Below are 18,004 nucleotides of genomic sequence, written 5' to 3'. Positions count from 1 at the left end.
TGTAGGAGGCAGAGGCGCTTGAGGTGGGGACCAAGCAGTTTGAGGACTTGGAGTTCCGTCAGCTGGAGAGAGAGAGCGGTCTGGAGGAAGAGAAGGAGACGCTCAGCAGACAGCTGCTCCTGGAAAGGGCCGAGTACCACCGCAGCGTGGCCAAGAGAAAGGTAGAACAGGACACACTGCTACACAGTAGTCTACACCATATTGGTCATTATGAACCCTTTTCACACTACTGAGCTGAACTGTAATACGCTGGCCTGGTTAGTTGTTAGCCTCTACGGGATTGGTGTCCCTATACTGGGATAGTTGAGCTAATGTGATTAGCATGACATTGTAAGTAACAACAAACTTTCCAGGACATAGACATGTCTTATACAGTATGGGCAGAACGCTTAATCTAATGTGTTATATTCTCCTACATTAATTTCACATTTCCACAAACTTCAAAGTGTTTCCTTTCAAATGGTACCAAGAATATGCATATCCTTGCTTCAGGTCCTGAGCTACAGGCAGTTAGATTTGGGTATGTCATTTTAGGCAAAAATTGAAAAAAAGGGTACGATCCTTAAGAGGTTTTTAAGCATCCACCATAGTTGCTAATACCGTACTGAAAAGGACAATGTGAAAATAAAATATCAGAACTAGTTCAGTATGGTTCAGGTTGGGACAATAGTGTGAGAGCGACAATAGTCATATCATCATGGAAACAGTATGGAATTGAAAAAATACTTCGAGCTTGCATTGTAAGATGGGATGTAAAGCGAAGTGCCCATTGTTCTTTAGGAGAAGATGGCTGCTCTGGAGGTGCAGGCCAACCAGTTAGGGGTGCAGGCAGCTCAGGACTGTGAGAGGATGGCTAAAGACAGGACCCTGGCCCTACAACTGCTTCATAAAGAGAAGGACAGGCTGTCTACTCTGGAGAAGAGATACCACACTCTGACGGGAGGACGTAGCTTCCCCAAGCCCTGCAGCACCATGAAAGAGGTGAGAAGGAGGAACACAATCCATTGAATTCATCTTGATTTATTATTGATTTATTATTGATTTATTATTATTCAGATAGTATTTCAATTATTTTATTATTTGTTTCTTAGGCTTGAAAATCTGGATACTTTTTTGTTTGTTTTTGTTTTAGAATCATTTGAAAGGGGGAGGTGCCATACAAGCCTCAGTTTTTTTTTTTACCTCTTCGGCACATGCTCTTTTTGTTTGCCTTTAAAGCTCTCTTTATATTGATTTGCATTTTCTTGTGTGCAAATAAATAAATACATAAATAAATAGTCCACTCAGCAGCAACTGTCACTGTTTCCTAGAGTCATGGGATCTATAAAAAAAAAAACCTACAAGCCTGACAACTAACAAGTGATGCCGCAGTACCTCAGAGATGCTGAGGACTCTTGTTAGGGTAAATTGTCCTCTTGCTGACATCACTGAGCTGGCCTCTTACTGAGAGGAGATCAGCTATGTTTGTCAAGCTGGCCTCTAGTCTAAATGATATAGGTGAAGGCTTTTGTACTGCTGTGTTGCTGTAATGAATAGAGGATAGTCATTAGGGTTAGTATGTGTTGTTTACAGTGTATTTACAATAGTAGGGTAACAGGTTAAACCATAGACTTTTGAGTACACGTTTGACTGAAAACTTTTACTGAAAACAGGAAGTACCAGTGCTGCATATCAGCGAACCTGACCTGGTACAGGGGGAGGTTGTCCCTCCTCCACATCCTCCCTGCCCTCCTCCTGCCTCCTTCTCTTCTTCCTCCTCCTACACCCCCTCCCCTGACCTCTGTCCCACCAGGCCACAGGAGGTAAACACACTGACGCATGTGGACTGACTAAACTACCCATAATGTAGCCTGACCTCACTACCCACAATCCCCCTTCCTTTGGGGGACGTATCCTACCTGGCTTGCTCTGCATTTGTGTTGTGTCCACTAATAGAAATGGACATGAGAGGAATATTTTTATTTTTTATTTTTATATTTTACCTTTATTTAACTAGGCAAGTCAGTTAAGAACAAATTCTTATTTTCAATGACGGCCTAGGAACAGTGGGTTAACTGCCTTGTTCAGGGGCAGAACGACAGATGTTTACCTTGTCAGCCTGGGGATTCGATCTTGCAACCTTTCGGTTACTAGTCCAACGCTCTAACCACTAGGCTACCTGCCGCCCCAATATGTGTTTTTGAGAAGCTTGAAAAAGAATCCCTTGTTTGTGTTAGTCTGTAGGTGTGTCTTATGACAAGGTGGCCTGTGCCTGAATGTTTCTGCATCTACATTTGTATCGTTTGTGTTGGGGTTGTCTCAATTTGTGACGTTGGATCCAGTGTGTTTGGACCAAGTGTCTGTCTGTTTTTTTTGTGACTTGGTTGGCTTACCTTTACCCTTTGTGATGAGTACCTGTACTGTAGTTTGAGGTGAGTAATTTTTTTGTGTGATATTGATCAAATACAAAATACATTTTAGGAACTTAGTGCATGTGTGTGGGAATCTGTGTGTGTGTGTGTTTGTTTAACTATCCTTGTGGGTACCAGAAGTCCTCACAAGGATAGTAAAACAAGGAATATTCGGGGTGGACATTTTGCCAGTCCCACAAAGGGAAAAATGCAATTTTAGGCTTAGGGGTTAGGGTTACAATTAGGGTTAGGGTTAGAATTAAGGTTAGGGGTTACAGTTTGGGTTAAGGTTAAGGTTAGATTCAGGGTTATGGGTTAGGGAAATAGGATTTTTGGGGGGAATCAATTATTTGGTCCCCACAAGGATAGCAATACAAAAGTGTGTGTACGAAAAATTACAAACATGTATGCACTCCCTACTGTGAGTCGCTCTGGATAAGAGCGTCTGCTGAATAACTAAAATGTAAAAAAATAAATATATGGGAATGTAGGGGTATTTTGTCTTTAGGTATACAATCTATCCCTTATTTCAACTTGTGGGTGTTTGGTGTTGATGCAGGAGTACCTCAGGCTCGCTGATGTCTATAAGATGTATGGGAGCGGTGGTCCTCTCCCGACCTACTCTACCTCCCCTGCTCCTCACTGCCTCTCTCTCACTGTCGCTCCAGCAGCTCTGCCCGGCGAGGTAGAATAAACCACCCTACTTTCTATTATTCCCTCGGTTTCTGTTGGCTTTCTTGGACATATACCTTCGGTTAACGTTCCTCCCTCTCTCTGCTCTCTCCCAATATCTCCAACCTGTGCCGTGTGTGTTTGTATGTGTGTGTGCGTCCGTGCGCATTTGTGTGTTGATTATCTCTGTGAAGGAATACGTCACAGTTAGTCAGTTGAGCCAGATGTTGGGGATGCAGAAACTTGGCCCCTCCCCCGCGCTTTCTATCCAGTCATTCCAGCTTGCCCTTGCTGACCCTGCCTTCTCCTGCCGCACAACTCCATGTGACACCTCCCCCGCTATCTCAGTTGAGGTGGGTGCCTCCCTCCTGGCTTTAGACCCCTCTTACCTTTCAGACTGTCACACGTAGACCACGTTTATATGGGTTTATGGAGATATGGAATCAAATGTATTGTGGATAAAGTTATCTTGGGCTTTGGTAAGGATAAACTGAACTTTCTCCTTTTTCATATAGTGTGGTTAGAATTTCGTTTTTGGTGAATGGAACAACCTTTCTGCGCATAGAATGTTCTGGAATTACTTTATCCATTATGAATGATTTTCGGACTATGTTATGAATGGTTTCTATTACTGTCTGGGTAAAAGAAAGTATTCGACATCAGCTTCATATTACTCATATCAAGGAATTTCTATTCTATTACTTCTTATTTGTCCTGCCTCCTACCTCTTTTATGCTTCTCATCCTGTCTCTGTTGCTCTCCTTCTTTGCTCTCCTCTGCCTGGACTCTCTGCACCACCACCCCCCTCAGAGCCAGCCTGAGTGGATTAGACCTCACAACCCGGCCCTTAACTTAGAGCGCTGGTACCAGGACATAATGTCAGCAGGGGAGCCCCACCACCAGTCATGCCCTCCCCCTCTCCCTGCTAAGTCTCACTCCTCACGCAGACCTAGCCAGGTAAACCTCTCGCCTCTCTTTGCTTTAATCTACTACGCTCTTCTATTTGTTCTATTCTTTATTTCACTTCCTGATATTATGTTTGGCATTTTGATCAGGGTTGGGTTGCTGGCCAGTGGCGGTGATTGTTGGCATCAGTCATCTTGGTCTCCGGATGTGTCATGGAGACCTCTTCTGGTCACCTGTCTGACTGACTTGTTTGACTCCTCTGATCTTGTCTTCAGGTGTACCGGTCAAAACCAGATGGTGATGTAGGTCAGACAGCATCACGCTCTAGTAGTGTCAGTGGTACTGCCAGCCCTCCACAGTCCAATGGGGTTACACTGGGCCGAAGCACACCCACCAAGGTAAGGGACTCTCTTATACATCCTCTACCCATAGATCATGGTGGTAGGAACTATTTTATTCTACTCTATGCTCTTCCCTTCCCTTTATTATATTCTATTCCATATTATATTCTGATATTCTCTATTGTATTCTACATGTATACGCAATACCTCTTCATAACTCCCAACTCTCTCTGTCCCCTCCCAGGGTCTCCAGCTGGTGTCCAGGGAGCTGTCAGCATCAGGCCCTCCAGACATGGTGATGGACACCAGGAGACAGCTGTCACTGCAGAGCAAAGGTAACAGAGCCCCTCCCCTCCCTTTCCCCTGTCTGGTTCCATCTAAACTCAGCAAAAAAAAGAAGCGTCCCTTTTTCCAGGACCCTGTCTTTTAAAGATAATTCGTAAAAATCCAAATAACTTCACAGATCTTCATTGTAAAGGGTTTAAACACTGTTTCCCATGCTTGTTCAATGAACCATAAACAATTAATGAACATGCACCTGTGGAACGGTCGTTAAGACACTAACAGCTTACAGACGGTAGGCAATTAAGGTCACAGTTGTGAAAACGTAGGACACTGAAGAGGCCTTTCTACTGACTCATTAAACACCAAAAGAAAGATGCCCAGGGTTCCTGCTCATTTGCGTGAACGTGCCTTAGGCATGCTGCAAGGAGGCATGAGGACTGCAGATGTGGTCAGGCTAATAAATTGCAATGTCCGTACTGTGAGACGCCTAAGACAGTGCTATAGGGAGACAGGACGGACAGCTGATCGTCCTCGCAGTGGCAGACCACGTGTAACAATACCTGCACAAGATCGGTACATCCGAACATCACACCTGCGGGACAGGTACAGGATGGCAACAACAACTGCCCTAGTTTCACCAGGAATGCACAATCCCTCCATCAGTGCTCAGACTGTCCGCAATAGGCTGAGAGAGGCTGGACTGAGGGCTTATAGGCCTGTTGTAAGGCAGGTCCTCACCAGACATCACCGGCAGCAACGTTGCCTATGGGCACAAACCCACCGTCGCTGGACCAGACAGGACTGGCAAAAAGTGCTCTTCACTGACGAGTCGCGGTTTTGTCTCACCAGGGGTGATGGTTGGATTCCCGTTTATCATTAAAGGAATGAGCGTTACACCGAGGCCTGTACTCTGGAGCGGGATCGATTTGGAGGTGGAGGGTCCGCCATGGTCTGGGGCGGTGTGTCACAGCATAATCGGACTGAGCTTGTTGTCATTGCAGGCAATCTCAACGTGATGTGGTACCCTTCCTGCAGGCTCATCCTAACATGACCCTCCAGCATGACAATGCCACCAGCCATACTGCTCGTTCTGTGCGTGATTTCCTGCAAGACAGGAATGTCAATGTTCAGCCATGTCCAGCGAAGAGCCCGGATCTCAATCCCATTGAGCACGTCTGGGACCTGTTGGATCGGAGGTTGAGGGCTAGGGCCATTCCCCCAGAAATATCTGGAAACTTGCAGGTGCCTTGGTGGAAGAGTGGGGTAACATCTCACAGCAAGAACTGGCAAATCTGGTGCAGTCCATGAGGAAGAGATGCACTGCAGTACTTAATGCAGCTGGTGGCCACACCAGATACTGACTGTTACTTTTGATTTTGACCCCCCTTTTGTTCAGGGACACATTATTCCATTTCTGTTAGTCACATGTCTGTGGAACTTGTTCAGTTTATGTCTCAGTTGTTGAATCTTGTTATGTTCATACAAATATTTACACATGTTAAGTTTGCTGAAAATAAACGCAGTTGACAGTGAAAGGACGTTTCATTTTTTGCTGAGTTTACTAGTACACATCACTGCTTCTCCCACTTCTACAGTATAATTCCCTCATAGCCAAAAGACCATGGACGTTGCTGCACCTCTGAGACTAGAACCAAAACGATGATGTTGTTGGAGAAAAGATCAACTGTAGGGGGAAACTGTTGGGAAATTGTTTGATTAATTGCATGTATACTTGCAGGATTCATTTGTAAGAGACCTGGGTCTCAAAATGACTCCCTGTTGAAATAAAGTTTAAGTAAAATAAATGCAAAACCAGATACAATGCCTCATATAGTAGAATTCTGCACTTAAAAGGGTGTCGTTGTTCTTCACTTACATTGTGGTTTCAAAGAGTCCCTCCCATCTAGTTCAGAGTCCCTCCCACCTAACTCTGAACATCCCCCAGTTGTAGACAGTCCAACAGGTAGTGGGTATTTTCTTGCTCAGGAAAAATGTTATGGTTCTTTTGTATTCGAGCCTATAACACACAATTCAGACCAGCTATGACTATGATGCGAAAATATTGCCCTCCAAAATGTCTGCATCAATGATATGGCATCAACAGAGCCATATCAGAAAGTATTCAGACCACTTTACTTTTTCTACATTTTGTTGCGTTACAGACTTATTATAAAATCGATTAAATACATATTTTCCCTCATTAATCTACTCACAATACCACATAATGACAAAGCGAAAACAGGATTTTAGAAATTCTTGCAAATGTATTAACAATAAAAAACAGAAATAGCTTATTTACACAAGTATTCAGACCCTTTGCTATGAGACTCGAAATTGAGCTCAGGTGCATCCTGTTTCCATTGATCATCCTTGCAATGTTTCTACAACTGGATTGGAGTCCACCTGTGGGGAAATTCAATTGATTGGACATGATTTGGAAAGGCACACATCTGTCTCTATAAGGTCCCACAGTTGACAGTGCATGTCAGAACAAAAACCAAGCCATGAGGTCGAAGGAATTGTCCGTAGAGCTCCGAGACAGGATTGTGCATCCAGGCACAGGTCTGGGGAAGGGTACCAAAACATTTCTGCAGCATTGAAGGTCCCCAAGAACAGAGTGGCCTCCATCATTCTTAAATTGAAGAAGTTTGGAACCACCAATACTCTTCCTAGAGCTGGCCACCCGGTCAAACTGAACAATCGGGGGAGAAGACCCTTGGTCAGGGAGGTGACCAAGAACCTGATGATCACTCTGACAGGGCTCCAGAGTTCCTCTGTGGAGATGATTGTCCTTCTGGAAGGTTCTCCCATCTCTGCAGCACTCCACCAATCAGGCCTTTATGGTAGAGTGGCCAGACGGAAGCCACTCCTCAGTAAAAGGCACATTTTGCTTTGTCATTATGTGGTATTGTGTGTCGATTGATGAGGAAAAACAACAATTTAATCAATTTTAGAATAAGAATTTAGAAAAAGTCAAGGGGTCTGAATACATTCCGAATGCACTGTATATCATTGAGCGTTAGCATTCTAGCTAACTGCTGCGTCCAATGCACTGTAGATAGAGGAATGATATAGATGTAAATATTTCCTCTGCTAAATATTTGTCTATGAGTATTTCATGCTTTCTCAGCTGATGCTGCTGTTAATGTGTCCTTTACAGATAGTTGTTTCAGAGTTGCCCAGATGTTTGGCCTATTGCATGTGTAGGTGCTCTTGACAATGTTCCAGACTTTTCCTTAGTTAAAATAAAGCAAAGTAATAGCTTGATGCACTGTTGCAAATGTGAAAAAGAAGGAGATTATTTATTGTACTCCATCTGATTCAACACAATACACGACTCAACGCAATACACGACTCAACGCAATACACGACTCAACGCAATACACGACTCAACGCAATACACGACTCAACGCAATACACGACTCAACACAATACACGACTCAACGCAATACACGACTCAACACAATACACGACTCAACGCAATACACGACTCAACGCAATACACGACTCAACACAATACACGACTCAACGCAATACACGACTCAACACAATACACGTCAGCTACCACGGCATGTGAAATCACTGCAACACTTAACAAAGAGCTGCAGTCAGTTTCAGAATGGGTGGCTAGAAATAAGTTATTCTTAAATATAAAAAAAAAACGAAAATCATTGTATTTGGGACAAATCATTCACTAAAGGTTTAGCCTCAACTAAATCTTGTAATTAATAATGTGGAAATTTTGCACGTTGAGGAGACTAAACTGCTTGGTGTAACCCTGGATTGTAAATTGTCATGGTCAAAACATATTGATGCAACTGTAGCTACGATGGGGAGAAGTTTGTCCATAATAAAGGACTGCTCTGCCTTCTTAACAACGCTATCAACAAGGCAGGTCCTACACACCGTAGTTTTGTCGCACCTGGACGACTGTCCAGTCATGTGGTCAGGTGCCACAAAGAGGGATTTAGGAAAATTACAATTGTCAATCTCTCTTGGCTCAAAGTAGAGGAGAGATTGACTTCATCACTACTTGTATCTGTGAGAAGTATTGACATGTTGAATGCACCAAGCTGTCTGTTTAAACCACTAGCACACAGCTCAGACACCCATGCATACCCCACAAGACATGCCACCAAAGGTCTATTCACAGTCCCTAAGTCCAGAACAGGGAGGCGCACAGTACTACATAGAGCCAAGACTACATGGAACTCTATTCCACATCAGGTAACTGATGCAAGCAGTAGAATAAGATTTTTTTTAAACAAGTAAAAATATACCTTATGGAACAACGGGGACTGTGAAGAGACAGTCACAGACACACGCATGCACACACGATAACATATGCATTATACAAACACGTCCACATGGATTTTGTGTTGTAGATTTGTGGTAATCGAGTAGTGGTCTGAGGGCACACACTTAATGTGTTGTGAAATGAAATGTAATGTTTTTACTAGTATATATTATTAAAGTTTTAAAATTATTATTTTATATACACTACCGTTCAAAGGTGTGGGTTCACTTAGAAATGTCCTTGTTTTTGAAAGAAAAGCTAATTATTTGTCCATTAAAATAACATCAAATTGATCAGAAATACAGTGTAGACATTGTTAATGTTGTAAATGACTACTGTAGCTGGAAACGGCAGATTTGTTATGGAATATCTACATAGGCGTACAGAGGTCCATTATCAGCAACCATCACTCCTGTGTTTCAATGGCACGTTGTGTTAGCTAATCCAAGTTTATAATTTTAAAAGGCTAATTGATCATTAGAAAACCCTTTTGGAATTATGTTACCAGAGCTGAAAACTGTTGTTCTGATTAAAGAAGCAATAAAACTGTCCTTCTTTAGACTAGTTGAGTATCTGGAGCATCAGCATTTGTGGGTTCGATTACAGGCTCAAAATGGCCAGAAATAAAGAACTTTCTCCTGAAACTCATCAGTCTATTCTAGTTCTGAGAAATGAAGGCTATACCATGCGAGAAATTGCCAAGAAACTGAAGCTCTCGTACAACGCTGTGTACTACTCCCTTCACAGAACAGCGCAAACTGTCTCTAACCAGAATAGAAAGAGGAGTGGGAGGCCCCGGTGCACAACTGAGCAAGAGGGCAAGTACATTAGAGTGTCTAGTTTGAGAAACAGACACCTCACAAGTTCTCAACTGGCAGCTTCATTAAATAGAACCCGCAAAACACCAGTCTCAACGTCAACAGTGAAGAGGCAACTCCAGGATGCTGGCCTTCTAGGCAGATTTGCAAAGAAGACTGGCCAATAAAAAGAAAAGTTTAAGATGGGCAAAAGAACACAAACACTGGACAGAGGAACTCTGCCTAGAAGGCCAGCATCCTAGAGTCGCCTCTTCACTGTTGACATTTTTACAAATAACCTGGCCTCTGTCAGGTCTAAACAATGGCCTGCTATGACATCTCAGTACCACTGGGTGGTGCTTGCGCTGCAGACATTAGATAACCATTTCACTGTCCTGTTTTCACCTCCTCCCACAGGCCCTCCTCCCATGGTCCACCACTCTATCCTGCACCACCAGACACCCCCCTCAGGGGACCCGCAGTACGACACCCTCAGCCTGGAGAGCTCTGACAGCGTCGAGACCTCCGTCTCCACCGGCAACAACTCTGCCTGTTCTCCAGAAAGGTGAGAGACGAGAAAGGGAGAGACGGGGATACCACGGCAACTCAGTCTGTTTCCATGGGAACACTCAAATCTGCCCTCTCTGTGTCCCTGACGATGAGGGGTCACTGTGTTCACTTTTGTTCCCCTGACAACATGTTTTGTTACACGTCTGTTCCCTTGACAACAAGTTTCACTCTAGCTTGTTGCTATGCCAACCCACTCAAGCGGTAGGCGAGGAGAACCTCACCTGTTTGAGTTGTTTATGGAGTTCCCCCGGGGAAGATACTACAGTAGAAACTGTTTCATATATAACTGAGGCAGATATAATAGCAGCTCCATAGTGTTGTACAAAAGCTTCTTGAATGTTATCCACAGAGGAGTGCTACTCTGGTAACTGGTTCTGCTTTGGAGCTTTGTTGTTTGTAGACTGTTGGATTTGGAGTCATGTTTTTATTTACTTTTCATTCCCAGTGCAGTACTGTAGTAAACATCTAATTTGAGATTCACCCCCCCCCTTCCCTGTGTAGTAGTAACATAACATCTCTCTCTCTCTCCGTGTAGTGGCAGTGGGCTTGAGGCCCTGAGGATCGAGGAGATGGAGAAGATGTTGAAGGAGGCTCAGCAGGAGAAAGCCAGGCTGGTGGAGAGCAGAGTGAGTACAAACAACATGTCTCCCACCAACACCAATGGAGCATATAACCTACCGATAATTATGGCAAATGGAGATTCCTTCTACTACAGTGCAACTGAGTTTTAGTTGTCTCAACACCCTTATTCTCTTCTATGTGTCTCACTCTCAATCATTAACCCTTATTTCCCCTGACCCTACCAATCACCTTGGTATTGTTTACATCCTGCACTCTACTAACATGTCTATACTTCCTGTCTCTCTCATCTTTACTCCTCCACTCTCCCTTCCTCCATCTGTTCTCCTCTCTTTTCCTCCCGCCCTTCCCCAGGAGAGGGAGGTGCAGGCGCGGAGGCAGATGTTGGAGGAGGAGCGGAGGAGGCGCGAGGAGGCCGAGAGGAGGTTGCAGGACGAGACGACCCACAGGCAGAGACTGGTGGAGGAGGAGGTGAAGATGAGAGAGAAGCACTTCTCTCAGGTTAGTGTAACAACGCAGCAGGAGAGGAGGACAGGATGGAGGGAGGGAGGATGGAGAAAGAGGGGGGTGGAGAGGAGGAAAGGCAAGAAATGGGGAGTGAGGGTGGGAAGATCAAACGGTGAGTGAAGAGAGAAAACAAAAAGAGAGGGAGGGGAATGGAGAGTTTGAAGGAAGAAGAGAGAGAGAAAGACAGAGGGAGAGAAGAGAGAGAGAGAGGGTTCACGCTAAAGTATGATATATATCACGAGTGCGTTTATCTCAGTTGATTGGGTTTAATTGTCTATATTTTCTGCCATGAACAATTAAACTAAACAAACATCCTCTGGGATGATAAAGGTGCACCTGGCGTGCCTAGTTAAGTAATACTTATATTATCACACATATTAAGTCTCCCCACTACACTGCTGCCTCAGCTTGTGTAGTATATGGATGAAACTTTCATTCACACGGTGATAGTCATAAAAATAGAATTACTAAAAGGGACATAGCCAAGCCTCAGACCACTACAGTCGAAACAGAAATACTCATGGGCACACTCAACATGGCTGTCGGTCCACCCATCACAAACCATTTATTTGAACGGGATATCCATACTAGTCATTCTATTTTTATGGTGAAGCCTTTTTGTGGGGTGTGTGTTAGTGTGTCTGGAGGGGGGGGGGGGGGGGGGGTGGATAAAGGAAACAGACAAATGTTAAGTGTCTCTATGACAATAAAGTCATGTTCTTCACCTCCCTGTCGGTCCTCTTCCCAGGCCCGCCCCATGACGCGCTACCTACCCATCAGGAAAGAGGAGTTTGACTTGCGTTCCCACGTGGAGTCGTCGGGCCACAGCGTGGACACCTGTCCCTACGTCGTCCTCTCCGAGAAGATGTGCAAGGGACACCTGGTCAAGATGGGCGGCAAGATCAAGTCATGGAAGAAACGCTGGTTTGTCTTCGACCGCCTCAAGAGGAACTTCTCCTACTATGCTGGTGAGGAAGGAAGCCGTTCCTTAATTCGTAATCAAAACATGTATTTCTATGAACCACATAGGAAAAAGGCAATGGCCTAACCACTCTATTAGTGGGTTAATGACAGATTTCTGTTCTGTGGCCCCGAAGATGAGATAGGGCACCCTATTCCCTATGGTGCGGTTTGCCCACTTCTGCCCTATTCTCCGAATCTCCACTCCTCTCTCTCTCTCTCGGATCACTTCCGCCTAGCCTTTTCACCCCCCTCACTCCTGACGATGATGATGGTGATGAAATAAGCTGCAATACTTTCTGGTGCTGTGCGTCTCTAAGGGAGGCAAAGAGGCTAGGCTAGCTCCTGGCTGGCTTGGTCGTGACTAACAAAACCAAACTCGCAACATCTTCAAAAACATTTATCTCATTACTAAGCAGATTTGGCTAATCAAAAAAGGCGAGATGGTGAAAGAGAAAAAGTGGGATGGGTTTCAAAGGGTTTGCTTTTTAATTGTTGTCGGCTATTGGTCTGCTTTCTTTGTTTTCCATGTACACTAAAGCGCCTCGCTGGCTGAATAAGGATACATATATATATATATATATATATATATATATATATATACACAGTATCAGTCAAAAGTTTGGACACACCTACTAATTCAAGGGTTTTTCTTTATTTTTACTATTTTTTACATTGTAGAATAATAGTGAAGGCATCAAAACTATGAAATAACACACATGGAATCATGTATTAACCAAAAAAGTGTTAAACAAATATATACAGTTTATATTTGAGATTCTTCAAAGTAGCCACCCTTTGCCTTGAGGACAGCTTTGCACACTTTTAGAATTATCTCAACCAGCTTCATGAGGTGTGCCTTGTTAATTTGTGGAATTTCTTTCCTTCTTAATGCATTTGAGCCAATCAGGTGTGTTGTGACAAGGTAGGAGTGGTACACAGAAGATAGCCCTATTTGGTAAAAGACCAAGTCCATATTGTGGCAAGAACAGCTCAAATAAGCAAACAGTCCATCATTACTTTAAGACATGAAGGTCAGTTAATCCTGAAAATTTCAAGAACTTTGAAAGTTTCTTCAAGTGCAGTCGCAAAACCATCAAGCGTTATGAAGAAACTGGCTCTCATGAGGACCGCCACAGGAAAGGAAGACCCAGAGTTACCTCTGCTGCAGAGGATAAGTTCATTAGAGTTACCAGCCTCAGAAATTGCAGCTCAAATAATTGCTTCACAGAGTTCAAGTAACAGACACATCTCAACATCAACTGTTCAGAGGAGACTGCGTGAATCAGGCCTTCATGGTCGAATTGCTGCAAAGTAACAACTACTAAAGGGCACCAATAAGAAGAAGAGACTTGCTTGGGCCAAGAAACATGAGCAATGGACATTAGACCGGTGGAAATCTGTCCTTTGGTCTGATGAGTCCAAATGTGAGATTTTTGGTTCCAACCTCTGTGTCTTTGTGAGAGGCAGAGAAGGTGAACGGATGATCTCCGCATGTGTGGTTCTGACCGGGAAGCATGGAGGAGGAGGTGTGATGGTGTGGGGTGCTTTGCTGGTGACACTGTCAGTGATTTATTTAGAATTCAAGGCACACTTAACCAGCATGGCTACCACAGCATTCTGCAGCGATACGCCATCCCATCTTGTTTGCGCTGAGTGGGACTATCATTTGTTTTTCAACAGGACAATGACCCAACACACCTCCAGGTTGTGTAGGGGCTATTTGACCAAGAAGGAGAGTGATGGAGTGCTGCATCAGATGACCTGGCCTCCACAATCACCCAGCCTCAACCCAATTGAGATGGTTTGGGATGAGTTGGACTGCAGAGTGAAGGAAACGCAGCCAACAAGTGCTCAGCATATGTGGGAACTCCTTCAAGACTGCTGGAAAAGCATTCCAGGTGAAGCTGGTTGAGTGAATGCCAAGAGTGTACAAAGCTGTCATCAAGGCAAAGGGTGGCTACTTTGATTATATTAAATTATATTTTGATTTGTTTAACACTTTTTTGGTTACTACATGATTCCATATATGTTATTTCATAGTTTTGATGTCTTCACTATTATTCTATAATGTAGAACATAGTTAAAATAAAGAGTAGGTGTGTGTAAAATGTTTGACTGGTACTGTACATAAAAATCCTTATTTTGCCACACAGGAGGGAGAATTAATTATTAACTCCAATATCAGTTTGTCTCTATTCAACTCAGTTATCTTAATTAAGGGCATTTTTAGACAGTCCCAGATCCATCCTAAGACTTATTTGAAGTATATTTAGTAATTAATTTGCAGTTTATATTTTGGACTGCATTTGACCATTAAGTATATAGGCAAATCAAAAACAGAACATTTAGAGAAATTCTTGTTGAATTCCAATTCAGTTCAATACAGTACAATGAAAAATAGGGTAGATTCACAAAGTAGACGGACTACAATATCTTAATTTCACGATTTCTTACGTTTGTTTGTTCCTTGAAGCAGCATTTCTTGCTTGACACAATTAAATTCAGTGTTATTTTGTCCGAATTCATACTGAAACCGAAAGGCCTGTTATTGCATCAGTATAAGACTATAAAATACTGTGATTCTCCTTTCTCTCATCTGAGACAACTTAAAACACTGTTTTTTTTCTCTTATTCTATCAGATAAGCATGAGTCCAAGCTGAAAGGACTGATCTACTTTCAGGCTATAGAGGAAGTGTACTACGATCACCTACGCAGTGCAACTAAGGTACAGAACCCTTCACTCTATCCTCTACAGCTCAATACTCAGTACATTGTCATTACATTCTTCAGTCATCTTCCTGAGATAGTTCTGAATTGATTTCAAATGTATTTACTGTGATTACTTTTTTTTACTAGTTAATGTACAGATTTTGTTTTGTTTTAATTCCAATATTAATATTTTGTTTGAAATTGATTCTAAATACTTTAAAGGTAATTAGCAAGAATGTAGAATTTTTGCAAAGAATGCTCTTACTAGATGTTATTTACTGGAGATATATGTGCATTTTCAAATCACAGAACAGTGAGTGTAAGAGCACTCGGCAAAGAGAGAGCTGCAGTAATTAACTTATTTGTCAACAAAATGTATTAATATTCAAAGACAAGTTACCAATTATATTCTTATTAATTTTGTGATAATTAACACACTGTCAAATAAAGTTGAATTGATAGTGCAATACATTTTTACAGAGTGACTGTGAGTGCTCACAATGTACTCTTTTCCACAAAGTATTTTTCACCTTGATAATACTTTATTTTATTTTCCTTCCCCTCTCCTTCTCTCTCTCTCCAGAGCCCCAACCCGTCGCTGACCTTCTGTGTGAAGACTCACGACCGGCTCTACTTTATGGTGGCCCCATCTCCAGAGGCCATGAGGATCTGGATGGACGTAATAGTAACCGGGGCGGAGGGATACACACAGTTCATGACCTGAGGGACTGAGCTCTCCGGGTGACAGACCTTACAACAGGGTTGTGTTTGTTAGGGCATGTATTGGAAAAACCTTTTTAAACCATTTACAACAGAAAATAAAAATGTTTGTTTATTTTTGGACAAGTCCAAGTAGTTCCTCTATGTTTCAGTCCTTCTTCTTCCGTTTGGTGCCTAATGAACATGACCCAGGAGAGAGAGAGAGACCATGGGCTTGCTGCTCCCAGATTTCTGTCTGCAGCTCTGTACTCCACTACTGCTGTTCTTTGAGTCCTTGTTTATTTTACCTTTATTTAACTATGCAAGTCAGTTAAGAACAAATTCCTATTTTCAATGACGGCCTAGGAACAGTGGGTTAACTGCCTTGTTCAGAACGACAGATTTTTACCTTGTCAGCTCGGGGATTTGATCTTGCAACCTTTCGGTTACTAGTCCAACGCTCTAACCACTAGGCTACCTGCCTCCCCTGTACCTTTCAGACGTATAGATCTCTGTAACTCACATGGATAGGACTCACATGGATAGGATGGGAAGTTATCCAATATACAGGTAACTGCCTAAATTAAAGAAGCATATGGGGTTTAGAGGGTGTGTGTGTGTGTGTGTGTGTGTGTGTGTGTGTGTGTGTGTGTGTGTGTGTGTGTGTGTGTGTGTGTGTGTGTGTGTGTGTGTGTGTGTGTGTGTGTGTGTGTGTGTGTGTGTGTGTGTGTGTGTGTGTGTGTGTGTGTGTGTGTGTGTGTGTGTGTGTGTAAGTCGCTCTGGATAAGAGCGTCTGCTCAATGACTAAAATGTAAATGTATATATATATCTCAGTCACCAGATCTCAACCCAATTGAACACTTATGAGAGATTCTGGAGCGGCGCCTGAGACAGCGTTTTCCACCACCATCAACAAAACACCAAATGATGGAATTTCTCGTGGAAGAATGGTGTTGCATCCCTCCAGTAGAGTTCCAGACACTTGTAGAACCTGTGCCACGGTGCATTGAAGCTGTTCTGGCGGCTGGTGGTGGCCCAACATCCTATTAAGACACTATGTTGGTGTTTCCTTTCTTTTGGCAGTTACCCGTAACTTTCCAGAGGTAGCCCTGGGTCTCAGACCAGTAAAGATCATAAAGGAAGAAAGGTTTTTACATACGATACTTAAAGGGATGTGTTTTTACTCACTCTGTTTAATATAATAGTCAGTTTAAGGGCTCTATTCAATCCGTATCGCAGAAGTTCAGCATTACAGCGTGATTGAAATTTAAAGATAATGCTCCCACATTAGCGGAGACTACATTTATGGTAGACACTGCGCATGTCGGCTCAATCTGAAATTACTTTTAACATTTCTAGCGCTTCAGCGACACAGATTGAATAGTGTTAAGTGTTGTATTTGTATTATAGAATTTTAGCCAGACTAGCTAAATGAGAGTTTATACAACCTGACTGTCTATGGATCTATAAAGGGAACTCTGTATAAAGACAATATGAACATTTGTAAAGGATAATTTCCCCTTTTTTTGCCAAATGTTTTTAACAGAGTGTATATGCTACTATATTGCCTATGAAAATAATTCCTATTTTATTGAATTTGTCTAATATTTCATTAACTATAAGTCATCATATTAATGGCATATTATTTAGAGTTCACTCATTCTGATGAAATCTACATCTTTGTGCCAGCTATTGTATGCTTTATGTATGTTTGGTCAGACTGTCAGAAAAATTATATTCGTTTTTTATATTATTTTAAAGACTTTTCATATGGAACATAACACAAGCACACCAACATTTCAAACCAGTCTTCTACTCTGCGAACAGGACGGTACTGACAGTGTTTACACTATCTCAACATAAACACCTTTTAAATAAAAGTTGCAAATGCATAATTACCAATTGTGTAATCTTTAATTTTGTCCCTGACAAATCAGGCAGCTCAAACAGTAAATCAATGTGTACTAAATAGACACAACAAAGTACAATAGTTACTTTGTACCTTTGCGGATGTGAATGCCATACGAAGCCTGGTTGTTTAAGCAGACGTTCTCCAAAGAAAAGCTCATTTCTTTCCTTTTTGTATTTTTTATGAAAAAAAACCTGTGAATTAACGATTTATTTATTTAAAAATAATATTAATAAAAAACATATTCAACATTTAAAAAAAAATAACAATGTGACAAATATTCTGGGTGGCATTTATAGGTGAAGGTACATTTTAAGAAGATCATTCATATGCAATACATCTAGGACAAGAGAGAGAAGTCCAGTGGGATGTAACTATC

The 18,004-nt window shown here is 42.5% G+C and overlaps 1 protein-coding gene across 9 annotated transcripts in view; it reads left to right on the top strand.

Moving 5' to 3' along the window:
* The window catches only part of phldb1a (pleckstrin homology-like domain, family B, member 1a), a 78,822-nt gene extending 61,208 nt beyond the window's left edge, over positions 1–17,614 (top strand). For 6 of the 9 annotated variants that reach the window (XM_071337358.1, XM_071337357.1, XM_071337356.1 and 3 more), the window contains 14 exons: positions 6–161; positions 781–981; positions 1,653–1,802; positions 2,950–3,075; positions 3,257–3,415; positions 3,873–4,019; positions 4,244–4,366; positions 4,554–4,644; positions 10,106–10,253; positions 10,794–10,884; positions 11,192–11,338; positions 12,093–12,312; positions 14,948–15,033; positions 15,601–17,614. In XM_071337358.1, coding sequence (XP_071193459.1) covers positions 6–161; positions 781–981; positions 1,653–1,802; positions 2,950–3,075; positions 3,257–3,415; positions 3,873–4,019; positions 4,244–4,366; positions 4,554–4,644; positions 10,106–10,253; positions 10,794–10,884; positions 11,192–11,338; positions 12,093–12,312; positions 14,948–15,033; positions 15,601–15,741 — 1,986 coding nt within the window. In that variant the 3' untranslated portion in view covers positions 15,742–17,614. The remainder of the gene's footprint in view (positions 1–5; positions 162–780; positions 982–1,652; positions 1,803–2,949; positions 3,076–3,256; positions 3,416–3,872; positions 4,020–4,243; positions 4,367–4,553; positions 4,645–10,105; positions 10,254–10,793; positions 10,885–11,191; positions 11,339–12,092; positions 12,313–14,947; positions 15,034–15,600) is intronic. The other 3 variants (XM_071337363.1, XM_071337365.1, XM_071337361.1) reach the window with 2 other exon arrangements.
* The last annotated feature ends 390 nt before the right edge of the window (positions 17,615–18,004 follow it).

This window comes from Salvelinus alpinus, chromosome 13 (assembly GCF_045679555.1).
Source record: "Salvelinus alpinus chromosome 13, SLU_Salpinus.1, whole genome shotgun sequence".
NCBI lineage: Eukaryota > Metazoa > Chordata > Actinopteri > Salmoniformes > Salmonidae > Salvelinus > Salvelinus alpinus.
This window is presented reverse-complemented; position numbering and strand designations above follow the sequence as displayed.